At 37.3% G+C, this 20,693-nt stretch overlaps 1 protein-coding gene across 2 annotated transcripts in view; it reads right to left on the bottom strand.

The window, feature by feature from the left end:
- AQR (aquarius intron-binding spliceosomal factor) overlaps nucleotides 1–20,693 on the bottom strand; it is a 55,000-nt gene that overhangs the window by 17,987 nt on the left and 16,320 nt on the right. For both annotated transcript variants that reach the window (XM_039705287.1, XM_039705288.1), the window contains 13 exons: nucleotides 18,123–18,264; nucleotides 17,228–17,406; nucleotides 15,336–15,503; nucleotides 14,739–14,908; nucleotides 10,752–10,993; nucleotides 9,208–9,351; nucleotides 8,642–8,711; nucleotides 7,468–7,578; nucleotides 5,289–5,398; nucleotides 3,830–3,965; nucleotides 1,942–2,151; nucleotides 993–1,130; nucleotides 62–133 (listed from right to left, as the gene is read on the bottom strand). In XM_039705287.1, coding sequence (XP_039561221.1) covers nucleotides 62–133; nucleotides 993–1,130; nucleotides 1,942–2,151; nucleotides 3,830–3,965; nucleotides 5,289–5,398; nucleotides 7,468–7,578; nucleotides 8,642–8,711; nucleotides 9,208–9,351; nucleotides 10,752–10,993; nucleotides 14,739–14,908; nucleotides 15,336–15,503; nucleotides 17,228–17,406; nucleotides 18,123–18,264 — 1,892 coding nt within the window. The remainder of the gene's footprint in view (nucleotides 1–61; nucleotides 134–992; nucleotides 1,131–1,941; nucleotides 2,152–3,829; nucleotides 3,966–5,288; nucleotides 5,399–7,467; nucleotides 7,579–8,641; nucleotides 8,712–9,207; nucleotides 9,352–10,751; nucleotides 10,994–14,738; nucleotides 14,909–15,335; nucleotides 15,504–17,227; nucleotides 17,407–18,122; nucleotides 18,265–20,693) is intronic.

Genomic DNA, 20,693 nt, shown 5'->3' on the forward strand with positions numbered 1-20,693 from the left:
CAAGAACACAGAGTCTTATTTATATTTTGTTTTTAAAGATCTTTTATGTTTCAAGTCTAACCTGCAACAGGAGAGGTATAAAGGTTTCTATCTCCAGAATCTGAGCAGACTCTTCCATTAAGATGTTGTCATACTGAGGAAAAAAAAAGTAAAGAGATGTCCATAAACACAGTAACACAAATAAACATATTTATTCAGCCTACCAAAAGAAAGTATCTATTACTCCTTCAGATTTTGCTGGGTGGGACGGTTACAGCAGGAGTTCACCTTACAGGCAAAATATCAGTATTACCAAATAGGTCAAGTCCTACTACATCAATGGCAGGTTTCTCTGCACCAGTCAAGGCTTATACCTAGAAGGAATCCATGACTGAATTACATTACGTGCTTCCTAAATGCCATAACCACAAGAGAAAAGTTTTGTGCAGCAGAGCAAACTAATTTGGTATCTCTGCACTGAGGCCGAAGAGAAGCCATTTTGTGATCCAATACAGTACATGATCAGTGAAAAATAATACTGAAAGAATTACTGGTGGTTGGCTTTTGTCAGAATAAAAGACTGCATGAAATTAATAACTATAGTCACCACTGCAGAGTGAAAACAGCATTGCATCATAGTTCTTTTTCCTCAGATTGTTAATTTTTTAGGTAAACAAATCTGTAACAGCCATGTTTTTCTACCCAGTTCTGCCTCTATTTTATTAATCCTATCACTGCTGTTTATCACATAATATGGCAAAACGGACTTTTTAAAAAAGGCATTATTTATCATTTTTGTATATACAGTAACTTAAAAGTGATTTAATCGTTTACTTACAGAAGTTATATTTTTCTGCAGTAAAATTAAAAAATTGAAACATACAGGTAAAAAAATGCAACTCCAAATCTAGCTGCCTAGATTTGGGGCAGATATAATGATTTGTATGGGGTGGAGAATAGGAGAGAACCAACACCAAAATCAAGTAGTACAGCAACACTAGTAGAAACATTACTTTGAAACCTAATTCAACCAGGTCACGTCGTTTCAGAGCAGCATGCGTGCAAGTCATGGCAATGATTTTTGCTTCTTTCACCAACAGGTATTTGGATCTATCCAGGCCACTGCGGAGAAGTTCAAATGCTCTGAATTCCTATGGAGGACAAAAGAAAATTCTTGGAAGTCAGAATATGAAAAAATATCACTTAAAAAATGAATCAACTCAAACTGTGTGGCCACCTTCTTGATACAATTCAACAGGAAAGCTCTGAGGGTATGTACTATTAACAATCCCATCTGAATAATTTGTTGTGGTTTCCAGGTTTAGTGTATCTTGAAAAACAATCATAGGTAAAAACCTATGAAAGAATTCTTCCAACCTATACATACATATAAATTTGCAGACAAATATTCAAATAATTCTGAGGAACCCTCTCAGAATCCCCCAAAATTTTTTTGTACTATATCTTCTTTTTTCCTCCTTTACTGCATCATAACATGACATTAAATTCAGTAGTAGAAAGACCGTTACTGTTATTATAATCAAATGATATACAAATCACCTTTACCTTAACTTTTAATAGCCTCTTAAGCAATTCTGGCAAAAACAGAAGATAATCTGTTACTTTTAGGTTACCTGATTAAAGCCAACTCACTGTAAATACAATGACCCTGTGAGGATCAGAGGAGCAGTCATAGGTGAACCAACCCTTGTAACCTCACCAGTGGAAAGGGACACAGAATGGCTGCTTCCCACGATCCAACTAAAAGAGACCAGACCCTTGCCCCTACTGTGTAACATACCTATATTACTCAAAGGTGGAAATTCTCACCTTGCAAGGTAATGAAGCTGCCTAGACATGTATATTTCTTCTAGAATGTATGGAAAATGAGAATTTTGGAATCGTGTAGTTTTTCTACAGGATTAGCGAGATTCGTTTGCCTTTAACAATTACATGTCTTACCTCAAGCTGAGTGAATATTTTCTTAATATGTCTAAAACATCCTTCAGCAATTTCCATATCTTCTTCATATGATTTGCCTTTGAAAACTGGTTGAGGAGCATTTGCAAAATACTGGTGAAAAGGAAAGAAACTGGAGACATCTGCAACATCTGGCGATTTTCCACCTTTAACTTTCACTTTACTGATATACTCCTCCCAGCGAGACATTACCTACAACAAAACAAGGTGGGTTTATATCATAACGGTTTTGGCAATATACAGGCTTGCAGCATAGCATAAAAAAATATCACAGAAGTAAGGTATGTCTTATGTACCATTTGACCTTGTGCCAGAATGACATTTTTGAAGTTGTGGTGGGTGGCTGCCAGACACCCACCCAGTTTCTCTCACTCCCCCTCTGAAACAGGGCAGTGGGAGAAATTAAGATAGAAAAGCTTATGGGTTGAGATAAAGACAGGGAGATTGCTTAGCAAGTAGCATCACAGACAAAACAGGGAAAATTAATTTCATTTATTGCAAATTAAAAAGAGAGCAAGATGGTGAGCAACAAAGACAAAACCAAAACCATCTTTCTTTTCCACTCCCTCTTTGTTCCCAGGCTTAATTTCATTGTCAATTTTTTTACCTCCTCCCTACCCTGAGCAGTACAGAAATAATGGTGCTGTCATTCAAGTTCACAACACCACATCTCTGCCACTTACACCACATCTCTCCTACTCATACTTCTTCCCTGCTCCAGCATGGGATTTAGACAGGCTGCCTCTTCCTTCAGGATATATCCACCTGCTCAGCATGGGGAACTCCATGGGCTGCAGTGTCGCTATCTGCTCTGCCACAGCCTCTCCACTGGCTGCAGGTGGAAAACCTGCTTTATCATGGCTGTCTCCACAAGCTATGGGGAACCTATGCTCTGATGCCTGGAGCACCTCCTCTCCCCTCATTTTTTTTCTGACCTGGGTGCATGGGGTTGCTTGTCACACTCCCCTCTCTGCCCTTGGCTGCTGCTGGCTTTTGACTTCTTCTCAAAGCGGTTTTCACAGAGACACCACCAGTTTCACTGTGGATTCAGCTTTGGTTCAGTGGTGGGTCTGCTGGAGCTGGCTGTATCCTGCCCAGGGCAGCTCCTGGCCTCTTCTCAGAGGTCATTCCTACAACCACTTGCTACCAAAACCTTGCAACATACACCCAATACAGAAATAAACTTCTTTATTATCTCCACTTACACTACTTTGATTTAAATGCCAAGTGAGATTCATTTAGGAGGAAACTGAACCAGAAGATGTTCTCTACAGTATTCCTTGCACTCTTCAACACCTAATGTCCATTTAATGTTATGGTCCACACTAAAGCTAGCCCAGAGTAACTGCTGTAAAAACATACACAGTAAGTGCATTCAGTCCTGAGTGCCACTCTGTAAGCCTCCTTATGCAACACTAATTGCAAATGTGCACCTCATCACTGAAAAATACATGGAGGAGAAATGAGGGACATGCAACATACCATTCTGTACACTGTACATTTGATTTCACATAGGCATTTAATGCTATAAAAGCCTCCTATGAGGACCATCAAGTAGCTGCTCTAATGCTTGTCCAAAATATAAAGCAGCCCACAAATTTTCCTATCTGAAGGAGAAGCTTCAGGTTAGAATCTTTGCCAGCATTCATGAAGGGCAGCAATGACTTGGTGAGTCAGCAGGCAGGATTTAAAACAATAGCAACACAAGCAAGTCATGCTGCAATTTTAACTTTAGCTGTTACTGTATTGTGAATCACCAAGGAAAATGCTTTTTGCTTTTACTCTCAAATTTGAAAAATTCATTGCAAGTTTTACAAAGTGTTTCGTAATGTATTTAGGTCAGTCTCTGCAGAAGTATTTCAGTCCTTACTTGGTATAAGAAAAAGTGGCCAGCTGTTTCACAAGTGTAAGATACATCTCCTGGGACTCCAAGGCTCTCTTGTAATCGCCCAACTTCTCGCAGAAGTTCAAGTCTTCGAGCCAGCACATAATTAACTCTTCCATACCTACAAAACAGATTACATATAACATAATTTTTATTAAACTCAAAATAGTATCTAAGCATCACAATGAGAGATCACAAAAAATCCCAGCACCCTGCCAAAAAATCGTCACAACTACAACCCTCTTCCAAGACCTAAGAATTTGCTACATGCTGACTACTTTTATCAGCTGAGCCCTAACAATTCGCAAAGCCAAGCTAATGAGAAATAAAGTTTTCACAGCAGTGCAGCCCACCTTCAAATATATTCCTCAATCTTTACCCCTCCCTCCTGAACTGCCAGAACCCATAGTGCTTGCACAAATATCCCACAGGTCTGGATCTCCCTTGAGATCCTTGGTCTCAATCTCCCTTGAGAAAACATGAAAATAGACCATCTAGCATCTTAAAGAAAATATTGATGAACGCTACAGTTCAAGGAATATACTAAACTATGGACATTACTAAATAAATACCTGCTATGGCATCATTTCAGTAAGTTTTTGGCTATCAAATTTCTGGAATAATTTGACTATGTCAAAGCATTCCATTAAAAAAAAAAAAAAATCACAAGGTATTTATTTTGCTAAATACTGAACTATGTATATGTGGGTAGCTTCTAGTGACTATATATAAGTTTTACTACAGCTTTTGAAGTCAAAGTATGGCTATGATAATCCAGTTCTGGACAGTTCAGATATTTCCAGTGCACAACCATTATACCCCGCTTACATTCATGAATGTGTGTAATCCTACTGACGTCAATTGGACTAACGCATGACAAACATACAAATATTTAGAAGAACAGGTTCTTAAGTCTTTGTACTGACACAGAGCTGATAGCTTTCCTTCCATATGTACACTTCAAAATGTGTTATCAATTTAGGGTTAAGCAGTTCAAGAAGAATTCAAAGAAGAAATTTTAATTCCATGTTTATTCATGCAAAAATCACCATTATAGTAGAAGTGATAGCATATTTGTACAAAAAACCCTTTAGCTCTAAGAATCCACTTTATCATTCTAATTTCTCTCACAGAATAATTGTATGAAAGTATAAGGGTCAAAAAATATATAATTATATATTATTCAAGCAGTTGATTTTGTTAACAAGCAATTGACTGCCTTTAGATGCTCTAGGGAGCACAGCTTCTGTACAGAGTAAGAACCCAAATTACTAAATCTGGTACTGAAAAATAGTGCAATCTGTGTTACTAGGATTGAATAATATGAGAAGGGTAAAACTTGTCCACCACAGTTCCTTCGCATGGGAGGGAGAGTGGATTCAACAGAGACATGCTGCTGCCATGTTCGTACAAGTGAGTTTATCATTAGCATCTCCTTCCTCACCTGCTGAAATCTTTCTCTGTCTCTAATTCCTCTTCTCCATGACCCAGACGCAGAAGGTGACGCTCATCAATGTCTAGAGCCATGATTTTTTCAAACAGCTGGTTCAAAGCCTAAAGATTGACAAGAACAGGAGAAAAGGTAGTTTTTAGAAGTTCACAGTCCTCTGGCAGGGGAAAATGGAGGAATTGTAAGTAAAGTAGGATATTTTGCCTATTTTATATAAATGGAAGCCGAAACAAACAAAAATAATTTTGTTTTAACAAAACAAAGTTAATAGTGAAACTCCTAATCTTGACAACAAGGAAATTAGCCTAGTAACACCCTTTTATTTGCATACTTTATGCAACAAGTACATTTGATTTTACAATTTCAAAATTTAGTTCTATCACATAGTTAACTCAGTTGATAAAGCTATCAGTTTACAAAACTGTCTCACAAACACCAATTTTTGTGTGATGACATTAAACAATTTAACTTTTACTGTACATGAAAGAAGTATCATCTGGTACTGAATGTCAGGTACTGTGACTCTATCCCATTTTGACTAATTTTGCTTAACTAAACTTCTAGGTGTGCTACATCTTCTACCTTAAACTCTTCAGTTCTCTAGTGGCTTATTGTCAACTAACTCGTTTATTTCAAAGGGGAAGCTTGTAAGCACTGGATCATCAAGTTTTGAAAATAAGAATAAACACAAACAAGCTCCACTTGCAGCTGCAAAACATGTAAACATCTTAAAGTGCAGCATCAAAGCATGGGTAACTACCCTCCTGAGATACAGTTAATTTCCCAGGGTACAATTTCAAGTTAATTCACTTGAATTTCCTGTGTCTGGTAAGAAGTCTTCTATCTGCCTTCAAGTATTTTCTTCTTTTTCTCCTCAATGGACATATTCTCAACCCTTTCTCCCAACTTCAACCCGTCACTCTCCTACAACCCACTGCAGACTGGCCTGTATTATTCCAGGCTGTAACTCCTCACCAAAACAATAACCCCCTCAACCACTCTTTGATCTTGCTTTGATGAAAAAATATGAAATGCTTTCCAATGGTATGTTCAGTTAAAGTAACTCATAACTGAGGACAGGCTAACCAGGAGACCAGGAAACAGCTGACCCTGGTTTCCAAACAAATAATTCCAAATCAAATGCAGATTTCATAGAATCACGGAATATGCTGAGTTGGAAGGAACCCATAAGAATCACCAAGTCCAACTCCTGGCCTTGCACAGGACACCCTAAGAGTCACACCCTGAGCCTGAGAGCACTGTCCAAATGTTTCTTGAGCTCTGTCAGGCTGGGGCTGTGACCACTTCCCTGGGGATTCCGTTCCTGTGCCCAGCCACCCTCTGGATGAGGAACCTTTCCTTAATATCCAACCTAAACCTCCCATGGCACAACTTCAGGCTGTTCCTTCAGGTCCTGTCACTGCATACCACAGAAAAGAGATGCCTGCCCTTCCTCTTCCCCTCATGAAGAAACTGTAGACCACAATGAAGTTTCCCCTCAGTCTCCTCCTCTCCAGGCTGAAAAGACCAAGTGACCTCAGCTGCTCTCATATGGCTGTCCCTCAAGGTCCTGCAGCATCTTTGTTGCCCTGCTATCAACACTCTCTAATAGCTTTATGTTTCTTGTATATAGTAGCGCCCACAACTACACACAGGACTCAAGGTAAGGCTGCACCAGTGCACAGTAAAGTGGAAAAATTAAGACTCTTAAAAACTTATTATTATTATTATTATTTTTATTTTATATATGCTTGAGAATTAGCAGTTAGACTCCATTTCTTATGAGTGGGAAGCAAATATTCATCTGAAGAGGCCTTCCCTCTGGAGCACAAAGCACAGAACCAGTGTCTGAGAAAGCTAATTAGTAAAAATCTGCCATGCTTGCAATGCATATGCAACTGTAAGAACCAAGCAGAGACTTTTTCAAAATACTTTCTTACTTTTGACCTCCAACCAATTAAACACATTGAAAACTTCAGATAAATAGTTTAGAACTACATACCTGAAATTCAAAAATTTAATGTCTCATTATCAAACTGGCAAAACTGCACATAATTCAACTCAAATTTCCATTGTTAGGAGACAAATTCAATTCCCAAACTAAAGATCTCAATACCTACTGCTCTTCTACATTGCAATTACAGGAAAATTCCACACATGATTGACACTTTACCTGATTAGAGTGGGTAACTATTAGAGTTCGTTGTTCAGGGAAATTATGATAAAGATTGGATATGATCTGGACTGCTACATCAGTTTTTCCAGTACCAGGTGGACCCACTACCTAAAATCAAACACACACACACACACACAAAAAATAAAGCCAAACAAAAATCAATACATAATTTATCAGAATACTATACAACAAAAAACACCAGTCAGCTGGGGAAGAAAAAACCCAGAACAATCTCACAATACATTGACATTACACATTGCTTCCTGGCTCTGGTGAACTTTCCGACCAAATGCAATGTATTACAAAAGACTCCTTCAGACTATTTTTTCAGATTCCTGACTAAAAGGAATATGGTAATCCAGCACAGGAAGTATGGAAGAAACAGGAACTAATAAGAAAAGAGACATCCTCAGAGAAAAAAGGTAGTTTAGCCTCAGAACAGGCTAAACAGGGGGGAAATAGTGAGAAGAGAATCAAGACACACAATTGAAAAACAGGAACTAATAAGAAAAGAGACATCCTCAGAGAAAAAAGGTAGTTTAGCCTCAGAACAGGCTAAACAGGGGGGAAATAGAAGAGAATCAAGACACATAGTTGAAGAAGAATAAGGTGAAACAGACATAAAGAACAGGAAAAAATAATAAAAAAGAGAGTTCATTCCTTCTATTTACTCAGAAATCTACAACTGATGATACACACAAATAATAACAGTTAATGTTTTCATAGGCTCAATTCCACAAACACTCCAAAATTGACACCTCAGACATTTTAAAGGTATCCAAGTATTACAAAGAAAGCATCTCAAAATAATTTGTTCAGGATTAGGAACCACAGAATAGCAGTTTTCATAAGCATCTACACAAAAAATTACAAACTGCTATGAAATCATTCCTCCTTTATTTAAGGACTCTCCAACCACTGCAAAAGCAAATTCAGTTGCTGTGGAAAGCCTTCAGCCACTGAAACACAGGATACAGAGATGGGTTGCCATATGATTTTGTGAGGATTGGAGCATGTTGAGCCTCTGAATGTTAATTTTTCATATCCTTAAACTATTACTAGAAATCACCTCAGCAAGGCTACAGAAAGGGGCATTACTAGTATTTCACTGAATGTACCTAAGGTCAGAATTAAATAAACAAGAGTATAGAATCCTTAAAAACCTTCTTACCATAGTTAGTCCAGGCTGCATTCCTGCACGGATGGCTTCAATCTGAGTATGGGTAAATTGAATAGTATTGCTGTAACAAAGCAAAGAAAGATCAGATAACTGATAGATTTTGTCAACAACTTTAATAAAAGCGATTGTTTTAACAAGTTGTATTTCAATTAACTGTTTATATCTTTTCTGAACTACACATTTGCAAACTTTTGCACAAATGAAATCAGCATTACAACTATCTTTTTTATAGATACAACAGTTTTGAAATTTCTAAGCAAGACAGTAAATCATGTTGTCCATGTGACAACAAACTCCATCTAAATGCCTGTTTGTCTTTTGTCATTATTTGCAGAGAATGTTGTAAAATTATTTAGGTATTATATTCCAAATATTGAAATTCCTGAGACAAAAACCACTAGAAGACAGTATTTCTCGCTGTTCTTCAAGGGACTTTTTTAACAGATATGGGCAATAGAATATTTTGATTTAAATATAAAACAAACCGGTCTCATTTCTGAAAATGAACTGCTATGCATGTGTTATCATTTGAAAATAAGTTCCCATCCATTTTTTACCGTTTTGGTTGATTATATGGATATGGTCCCCTGTTTGGGATAACATGAGGCTCTACAATCAGTGTTTTAGCTTCTTCAGGGTTTTCTTCACTTCCATCCTCTTTTCTTTTTGTTCCTTTACCTTCCTTCATTGGGAAAGTTATCCTGTAACACATAATTTAAGATTACAATTCAACATGTTCACTATGACATAGACTCTCTCAGAAGGTGATGAAGATTTTTTCTCACTACTAAGAAAAACTTTCACACAACAGGAAAGCAAGTGCTGCAAATGACAGTTTTAAGGAGAATAAAGAAAAGAAATGACAAATGAATTGATGAAGCTGATTAAACAAAAAGTGTGTCAAAAGCACTCTTTTCATAACTCGAAAGGCCAGAAAAAGTGCAGAGAGGCAGCTGGAAAAACACTGAAGACAAGAAGTTCATAAGTGAAAATGGAAGGGACAGGAGAAAAGTTGTAATAGAACATAAGCTGTGTCAGTGTTCCAAACTATTCCAACAGATGAAGGTTTTTATCCTCCAATTTCAATTTTCATAGCCTTCTATATATAATTAGCAAGCTTCTCTAATTCGGAAACAAATCACAAGTGAAAAAATCCCAATGCCCATCCAAAATGCAGATACCTGTAACAGTAATAATCTCTTACAGGACAAATGTAGCAGTAGGAAGAGCAACAGCTCTTCATGAAGAGCAGTACCTCTCTTAATACAGGAACTGACTCTGAACAACGGGTCATTGAGGAAAACTGCATGTGAGATCTTTTCCTGATACCTTCAGACTGTTTTATATCATTATATACTGCTAGTGCCTTTTCCATACAGTGTTCCAAAAAAATGTTTGGGAGATTACCTCCCTGCTTTTCGAGATTCAATTTAGCCAGAATAAAAGCTGACTGGAGCAGGGGAAAGGAATCTTCTCCCTCCACAGATTTATTCCTTCACCAGGAAAAGATGTAGCTTCTTCAGCTGAAGGAACTGTTTTCCAATACTATGCACTGTGAAACTCAGTTGTCAAAATTCAAGGAAATGCACCAGGAGGGACAGAATTGTCAAGTCTAAAAATGCTGGACAATAGCACCACTGAAACAAAACAAGTAAATCTCATTTAGCTGCCAATTGCATTCTATTTCAGAAATCATTTCTAAAAACATGCATTATAGGATTTCAGACTTTGTGTTGACTGAATGGTGTTTCCAAAAGCCCAAATTTTAACTGATGTTGAAATTGCTACTCTTAGCTTGTTGTAACAAGACATGTAAGGCAACTATGTAATTAAAATTCTCTAGCCTGATCTTGAGGAGGCTAGATACCATAATGCAGAAGAGAGTATTATGTGTCTTGATTCTATCTCATACTTTTGTTTTTTGAATATACTGTGTAGGCTGATCTACAAGCAATGCTCTGATGCATATCTAAACATAATCTAAACATATCTCCATCTTTTTTTAAAAGAAAGAGCATCTTACTTCAACCTCTGAACATAACTCTACCTGAAAACACATTTCAGCAAGAATATCAAGAAGTACTTGAAATATTGAGATCACCTGAACGGGGGTACATGCAGATCTGGATTGTCAACAGTGACTTTAACATTGTAGCCAGGAAAGCTAGCTTTTAAGTGATCAATGGACAGGAAAGTGTCATTAAAATCCAGCGTTGCAATCTGATTGGGCATTTTTGAATAGTGTGCACTACTTGGGTCTCCATATCCAAGAATGATGTCATGAAGCCAGTCAGGAACCACACAATCTGTGTTCATCAGATTCCTAATAGTCTCCAGAAGAGCCTGTAAATAAGAAAAACCAGAAAAAATAGGATTGAAGAGACTGACTTTTCACCAAGTAAAAATCATACTGAAGATCAATCAAATCTGTTTTAAGAAGATAGAATATAACTCTTTAATCAACAGTGTTTGGTTACATTGAGTCAATATACAGACAGTGTACATCTGCAACAGAACACCAGGATCAAAGCACAGAATTCTTAAACTAAGAGCTAGTAAAGACGGCCATAATCATCAGTAAAGTTTTCATCCCAGAACACTCACAGCAAGGTAAAAATGCACAGAAGATCCTTATGCAGTTTAAGGTTTCCTCTTACACGCCTATAAATTTCACTCCTGCAGTCAGCTTAAGCTTCCCAAGCATTTGCTCTTCACCCACAAATTAATTTATAAAATCATCTGTGGTTATGTAAGTTTTCTCTCCTTTCCCCTCTTGTGGAAACACCAATGCTCCAGACCCTACACTTGCATAGAAGATGTGCTTTTTAACTAAGAGGTAGCTGAATTTTAGCCTTCCTGTTAAAGGGCTACTTTAATGGCAAGCCTTGAAGAACCACCTCACTTGAAACTTGGCATTTGGACACCATGTATCTGCACTAATTTCCAGATCCTGTGACTTCCCATGCTCCCAAACATGAATGCAAATGAATGGAAAACAGAGTGCATCAGCTGTCCACACCAGAATATAATACAGAACCTCCAAATGCCAATCTTGTAAAAGAACAGTCAGTCAAATTGAAGTACAGAATTTTATTCAGATAGTCTACATTTATTATTCATCTCCAAAGAGTGGGATTTTCTTTTCTTGCTTGTGTTGTATCATTCAAAGAGTTAAGTAATATGATCACCATCCCTGCTTAGTCAGCCTCTATTAAGGTCCTGATTCTTCCCCACTACAGCATGGGTGAGATCACATCTGGAGGGCTGTGTCCAGTGCTGGGCTCCTCAGGACAAGAGACACAGACACACTGGAATGGGTCCAGCAAAGAGCCACTAAAATGATTAAGGGATTGGAGAATCTGTTGTATGAGAAGCTGAGAGAGCTGGGATTGTTCAGCCTCAAGAATACAAAACTCAAGGAGCATTGGAGAATTTGAGTGATTTGTATAAAAAAATGTAACAGGAGGAAGTAAGGTCAATGGAATGAGAGTCCACTCAGTAGTGCCCTGTGAAAGGACAAGGGGCAATGGACACAAATTGAGATACGGGAAATTCCACCTGAATAAACCAAAATATTTTTACTGCAGAGGTAATGCAACACTGGAACAGGTTGTGTAGAAGTGGCTATGTAGTTTCCATCACTGGACATATCCAATTTCAACTACACAGTCACAAGATCTTAAGCCAATTGCTCAAGCTGACTCTGCTTTAAACAGGTCTTGGACTAAATCATCTCCAAAGGTCCCTCTGACCTCAACCATTCTCTGAATATGTTTCTTCCAGTCACACTCATGCTGTGGATTCTGTGACAGACCAGTAAAGCTATAAAGTTGAGGGCATCTTAGCACTTCTGAAGTCTGAATTACCTCAAAGATATATGGATGGACAAGTCCCATATTAACTAAAAAAATTTATATATTTATTGCAAATACAGAACAAGTATTTCCAGTTCAAACATATATTAAGCACAGCATAATATGTTTGTGCTAAGAAAAGAACAAAGAAATCAGACAATGTCACATTTTCAGGTAGTATTTCTAAACCCAGTGGTCAGTTTCTAAGAGAAAGCAAGAAATATATTCCTAACAGCAAATGTGGTGCTTCTACATCACAAAAACTTTGCTTCAGCTCTTCAAGAAGTAATTTCTATGCATGTAAAAACAGTAAGATTCATTCTTGTAAGAACTAACACTGCTGACCAACTGTAGTGACACAGTGGTGTCACCTCCAGCAAACACACTGTATTTGCACTTTCTCTGCTGTCTCATCTGCTTAATTTAAAAGCACTGCACAAGAGTCCTCTTGTCTTCTCTCCTACAAGCTCAGCTTTAAACTTCAAGCTGCCTTCCATCTGCTGCATACACTGTCTACACTAATCACAGCATCATCTGGTTTTCTTTTCTCCAGCTGAAGCTAGAAAGGTTTGCAAATGGCGTAGAATGCATGCACCCAAGCTGGCATCAATATGATAAATGTGGAAATACCTTAGATTGTCTTGAAAAATGAAGGTATGAGACTTTCCTAAATGCCAGCACAAAACAGCTTGAATGGCAATTTGCCTGTAAATTACTACTGCAAGAACACAGCACCACAATGGTCTATGTAGGCTGCAAGCTACAGCTTCACACTAGTGCCATCTTTCTAGATACAGAAAGAAAAAAAAGTCCAAGTCTTCTTGCCTACCTGTTTATCCATTTACACAGAACTTGCTACAGAATCCCTCAAAATAAACATCACTTCAATTATGCAGTGCATGATTTTAAGGCACCAAAAGAAATGTAGTTTTTCATTCATGCTGCATTTTCAAAATGGAAAACTCAAGGAACATTAATGATTCAGAGATCTAAAAAGCAAAGAAACTGAATAAGAAATATTTTTAGGTATATAAAATTATGCATTCTCGCAGTGAAGGTGGCCTACAGCACCTTGTTCATGCTACAGTATGAATTTGCCCAGCAGGTGAAGGGAAGTGGCTCCTTCCTTTCTGCTCAGCACTGTTGAGGCTGTATCATATAGTAGTCTTGGCTGAAAAGAACCTTTCAAGCTCATCGAGTCCACCCCCCTGCAATGAGCAGGGCCATCTTCAAGCAGTCCAGGTTTCTCAGAGCCCTGTCCAACCTGACCTTGAAAACTTCCAGGGATGGGGCATCTACCACTTCTCTGGGCAACCTATTCCAGTGTTTCACCACCCTCATAATGAAATATCTTTCTTATATCTGGACTGCATCTACTATCTTTTAGTTTATAAACATTACTCCTTGTACTACCACTACTAGAAAGTTTGTCCTCATCTTTCTTATAATCCCTCTTACTGAAAAGGTGCAGTCAGATCTCCCTGAAACCTTCTCTTCTCCAGACTAAACAACTCCAATCTCTCAGGCTTTCCCCACAGGAGAGGTGCTCCATTCCTCTGATCATCTCCTGGTCATTCCTCTGGACTGCTCCAACACGTCCTTCCTGACAGGGCATGCAGCACTCCAGGTGAGGTCTTACAAGAGCAGAACAGAGGGGAAGATGCATCTCCTGCAACCTTTTGGCCATCCTGCTTTTGCTGCAGACCAGGATGCAGCTGGATTTCTGGACTGAGAGTGCCCACTGTTGGCTCATATCTAGCTTATCATGCACCAGTACCTCCGAGTGCTTCCCAGCAGGGCTCCTCTTGACCTGACACACTCCAATGTCCAGTAACTGATTCAGTGACCCTCCCAAAATCAGACTCCTCTGATTTTCACATTTTGACTTTTTTACTCCTTTTCTTACAGTCCACTATTACATTAGGTAACAAAAACATTCCACATACTTCCTTAACCCAAAAGTCCAAATCTGCAGGCCTCCTGTTAGAAGACTGAAATTATAAACTAATGTTTTATTATAAACTCAAGCAAAGTAGCAGTGTTCTGATTTTCAGTGTAAGAGTTATCTGCAGGGGAAAGTAATCACTAACTGATATACTTTAGCTTCCCGCAGGGAAAGCCTAAACTTTGCCACCTAAAAAGCCTAACAATATGCATCTAAAATAAAAAAGTCTCAGTACTGGCAGCATATTCAGACATACTCTTACCTAAGAGCCAAGCAGCAGGTATCTTACCTTGAAATTGTTTTCTTTTGGTTTTCTTCTCATTATTATATTAAATGTCTCATAGACATCTTCTGCTCCATTTTGGATTGTATTGGTCATGTCCTGCTGATACTGGTTTGGGTCTAGAAATACTCTGTACGTTCTGCAATCACCTTTAAGTCTTGGTTTTGGTTCAGGTCCTGCTCATAATTACACAGCAAGATTAGAATTTGACTCAGTGCTAAAAGCAAAATATTGTTCAAATAAGTGATCCATAATTGTCCCTCAAATGAAATTCAAATATATTCATATGATGAAACTAATTTCTGCATAGCAATGGACACATTTTCACTGCATTATTCTAATAGTTTTTGAACAGAATCTATTTTACTCCTTAACCCAATACTGGATTTATTTAATTAATAGCTACAGCAGATTTTACCAGAGGAAACTAGTTAACCTTTCTCAGGCTGCTTATGGAATTGGTTTGTTTTTTTTCCATGTATGTAACCAATTCAATGAGCATTCTTTAAAAGAGAGAAAAATTATCAATTAGGGTGTTAGAGATAAAAAAACAGAGACAGGAAAAAAATATAAATCTCTTGAACAAGTTTTGGTATATCATACCTTCTTCAATAACACGCCCTTTCTCATCCAACATGCCCTGAATTTCACAGCCTCTGACATACACCAGGCCAGTCTGCTCAACGAAAGGCTGTCTCCTGTCAAACTTGGTGCCATAGGGCTGCATGGGACGCACCGTGATCAGGAAGCAGACGTCGTGCTTGCGCAGACCTGAGCCCCAAAAGGATTGGATTGAGTAACTTAGTCCTCATCAACTCCTTAACATGTATATAGAAGAATGCATTTAAATGTCTTCTAAATAAAATCCCACCTGTATCTATTTTGTTTTACTTCAAAATATGCCTTCAATTTAGAGAATATAAAACCATAGGCCACTGTGATATAATAGATATAAAAAATAGAAGTTGAATGCTTTTTTCATAAGAACAAACATTATTTCAAGATTATTCTTCTCCCAGTAATCTTACTCCAGTTAATTTCAATCATCCCTAAAAAGTGTTGCATTAATATCTTATTCTCACCGCTTCCCTCTGGACAAACCCCCAATTCTTTTCCTTTTTTACAAGTGCAGTGCCTAGAACTGGGCACAAAATCCTAAACCAAGTTACTTATCTACTTAATAGAGTAGAAGGTCACTTAACCAAGTTACTTGTTTACTGTAACATACCAGTTTATAATTGCCAATATAACTTGAGGTTTTTTTCTTTTTTCCCGCAGCACTAACACGATGCTGGGGAATCACATTCACCTGTGAGCAATGATGACCTCTGATCTTTCCACTCTGCAGAGGTACTGCCTGATAAATTATTCCCCCAACATGCATTTGTACAGTGATTTGTTCTTGCTTAATAATCATCCCTGTTGAACTACATCCTACTTTTAAAATGCTGCTTCTCCAATTCACTAACGTAATTCTGAACACTAAATCTTCTCTCCAGTATACTTCAGGAGTCTCAAAATCTTAAGACACCTTCAAAGTTCAGAAAACATGTTGTATTTTTGAAACAAATAATTTCTCATTAAGCACCGGATATTATTCAACAGAAGGCAATTTCATCAAGACCCTGTTACATCAGGCAATGATCTATGAATTCTTCATCTCAGTTTTGATTTAGTTAAAATATGATTTTTTACAAATCACAGAGGCTGTTTTAGTATTGAAAAAGCTAGGTGCACCACTATATAGATACCTTCACTATAGTGAATTCTCTGCCATCCTCCTAGACTTCTACTTTTAAGAGAAAGCTACAGCCCCAAATGGGTTATTTATCACACAGTCCAGCTTTAGCATTTGTGCTACGTGACCTGTAATCACACTACGCAGCTCCAGCACATTTATCAGGTTTCTCTAACAAAAGAGAAAGGAGTGACATTTACTGATAATACAAGTACAACTGCATGCTTCTATGTCACTTGTCAACATGGTCAACTAAAGTTCAAATCCCCAAGCAAAAGAAGTGTCGCCTGTGGACACTTATAAGAAACAGTATTTGGTACAGTCAGCACTTCCTAACATTCAAACACACTGAAAACTACTGAAATGCACTGGTTTGAATTAAATACAAATCTGTCCTCTCCACTTGTGTATGAGACAGATATCACATTCCCCATACTTTTCAATATGACATTTTTAGCCTACAGATTATTTTAAATGTTAAGTTAACTTTCCACAGTCCCTGTAAAGGACAGCGTTTTACAGCTGATCACTGAATGATATCAGTCTGAAGTAATAAACATTCTGTTCCCAATGAACATCTAAGTAATTATTTCAAACTTCACTTTATGAAAATATTAACTCCTTAAATTTGGAATTTGAGTAACTAACAAACCTGTATCATGGTTTAAAACCTCTTCTTCTTACAAATAAATCTGAATCAAAATGTATTTTGATGAGCACCTATTTTGAGCACTTTATTTCAAAGCATGTTAAGTACCTTCCCATTCATCTTTGATGTTATCTCGGACATTCAAATTAATTGTAACATCTGCTCGCACTCGCATGGGCCAGTTTTCACCAATGTTGGGCTTGGCCACCTCCACCACTGTGAAAGAGACAATGGGTTGTGCCATCCTAGCCCATCCACCAAAGACCACGCCTCCATATTCTGATAACCTAAGAAATAAACCCCAAAGTTTTGTTAGTCATTAGCTGCTAACAGATTCAATTCTTCTTTAAACTACGAAAAAATTTACCCCACAGTGAGTTTTAAGACAAAAGTACAATTCTTAACTTTATGTGCTACTGAATTAGATTAATGTAATCCTGTATTTTAGAACTGAAGTATAACACAACTTATATCCCAAAAAGAAAGGAAACTTATACTAGCATTATTCAAAAAAACTCACAGGCAGAAGATAAAGGAAAGGTAACAAAAAGCAAGGACTGAGTATAAAAGATATCACACCAAATAAACCTTTTAAACCAAAAGAGGATTAAAATGTGGCAGATAGCAAATTCAAGAATACTGAGCAACATCTCCCACAAACAGAGGAGTTTATGACGTTTGCGTATTCTGTAATGTCAGCCAAGGCTTAGTACTCATGGAAAATTGACTCATCCATCTTAACACAACTCAGGCTGTTTGTTAGCAACCAGCATACTGCCTTTAATATACCTACAGGGATACATAACCACAAACCCTTAAAATATCAACCCTTGGGGTGACAACACCCTTTGGAAGGACTAAGTACAAACCACAGTATCTAGGTAATAATTTTAAACACATTTGTTACTACGAATTTAGTATACACACAGTATCCATTTTTGATTCCTGAACACACTTTGATTAGAAGTGAACTGACTGGTTTGCACCAGTTAATAAATATTACCATGGTTTCATCCTACTGACACTGTCTTCAATGTCCTGTCTGATCTCATAGGTAGACTCCAAGCGGAACAGATTGAAGTTCCTCAGCAGGTAGTCATGGAGAGTCAGGAACTGTAGATTCAACTTGGGGAGTGCAAGACAACCTAAGGATTTAAGGGAAGAAGGAAAGAGGTATTTGAGGGACAAACAAAAAAAAAAAAAGATCAATTAATACACTGTTTCTATGAATTCATACATACATGAACACTTTATGGCACAACTGCCATTGCTGTTATCCTTGGAGATTCTAAAAATTACCCCTTGTATCAATACATACCTATAAAAAGCATGTCTTTTTCAGATTTTCTTTAAAAGAACCTGCACAAGACTGAAGGAATTTTCATACTTCTAGCACTAATACCGTGAACTACTTAAATATTAAATCCATCAATGTATTCAGACAACAAAATCATGTTCAGGAAAATCAAATGCACAACAAAGTAACGGTCTTTGGAAATGCAACAATTAAGTTAGCATTAAAAAATTACAAAGAAGGCTAATAAAATAATAAGAACCATGCAACATCCAACAATTCCCCTATTCCCATGCTTTATGTTTATTAGATGCCATAAAAACCATTAATGTAGAAAAAAGCTTTAAGTAAAGAAATTAAATTTTAACACACATCTCTTAAGTTTCTGTTACTGGTTTCTTTTTTAAATGAGAAAGAAGAACATAGGAAGGTTAGATCCTCCTACACAAGGAGTATTAGAACTCCTAGACAGGTCCTAAAGCTTCTTCCATTGTTTTAGGATAGTCTCAGATGCAAATTTTCCATAATTAAAATTCCTCTAAGTTACTCATCTAACATTACTGAACTACTATTCCAGTTTGATACCTATGTTTAAGACCTGTGAAAGCATCTTGCTTATGAAATTTGCAGTATCATTGTTGAAATCTTTCTCTGGTATAGGTACCACATATTGACTTTCACATGCACTGAGATACAACAGCAGTGAAAAAAGGCAGCAGAACACAGTAATTTCTATTGTGGGAAGCCTGATGGTGATAAAATATTTTAACGCATTTCCCAACACCAAGTAAGAATCCCTGTCCTGTAAAGCTAGTTATATGCACAAAGGGCAGGGTGTGAAGCAACAGCTCCTTAAGGCTGCACAGTATTCATCAGAGAGATATTCTTCTTCTCTCATCTTCCAAAACGAAACAGAAACAACACTTCTAACATTCTTGGGTTAAATTACTCTTACATAAATCTTAGACCAATCTTATTTAGTTACTTTTAAGAACACAAAAAAAACCCACCTTAAAATACCACAAAACCAACACTGTCTTGTTTGAAACCAGGACAGGAGAATACATGGAGATGAAAAAGAGAAAGTGTAAACTAAACCAAGGGAACTGGTCCAAATATTTGGACCAGTCTGACAGCAAAAGAAATACTTCACAACAGCACCATCAATACCATAATTCCAAAAGTGCTCACTACAGGAGGAAATGTTTCCACTAGCAACCAGTGTTGCTTGACAAAATTACATTTCATCATTAACAAAATTTCTTTAGAGCACTATTAAGAAGTCACAATGATGACCTGCATTCTCCTCCTGCCCCCTCTTCCCTCCCCCACTGTAACTCATATTGCCATTAATATATTTGGCTGATCAAACATAAACGCACAGCACACAGAAGTCAACCACCCAGAACAGGATGAATGACAGCAGAGCTGCCCTGACCTGCACTTAAGAACCTGAATGGTTCAAAGCATTAGAACCTGTATGCTGGTCACTGAAACAAAAAAGAAAATTAAAAAACACTTGGTTTATATAATAATTTCCTAGAAATTACAGCAATCTCCCTGTTTCATGCGTTTTTTCCTTTGTTTTGGTTTGGGTTTTTTTGGGAGAAAGAGGGGCAGTCTCTTTTTTGTTCCCTTTTTTTTTTAAACATCAGCACCAGAAGAATCTGAATCTGCTTTTAACAAACTGCATCATACTACCTTTTTTGTTCCCTTTTTTTTTTAAACATCAGCACCAGAAGAATCTGAATCTACTTTTGGGTTTTTTTGGGAGAAAGAGGGGCAGTCTCTTTTTTGTTCCCTTTTTTTTTTAAACATCAGCACCAGAAGAATCTGAAACTGCATCATACTAAAGAAAAATACTTTTTTCCCTCTTTTGGAGAATATCTCTAGACGACATTTGTATCATATCTTGTTGGGGAAAAGGTCCTTTGTTGCCTATAACCCTATTTAAACGGGGTCATCTCTTTCTTCTCATTAACATTTGTTTCACAGAGAATTTATCCAAAAAGACTAATTTATGGCAAGCAGCTGAAATTACAGCTTACACCTATGCAAAAAACCCCCTCTAAATCAAAACTACACAGAGAAGGGTATGGAATACTGCCTGTTAAAATCCAAAACAAACTTTATACTAGTCTGTGAAGACTTATGTTGTTATTTGAAATTGTCACATTCTAAATTAAAATTTTCACATTTCTAATGAAATTTCTCATGATCTACGTTAGATCAACAGTTTTTAAAAGTAGCTAAACAAAAATGCATGTGCTGTTTATTGCA

Source organism: Passer montanus, unplaced genomic scaffold, assembly GCF_014805655.1.
Source record: "Passer montanus isolate IOZ18808 unplaced genomic scaffold, ASM1480565v1 scaffold18, whole genome shotgun sequence".
In the NCBI taxonomy this organism is placed as follows: Eukaryota; Metazoa; Chordata; class Aves; order Passeriformes; family Passeridae; genus Passer; species Passer montanus.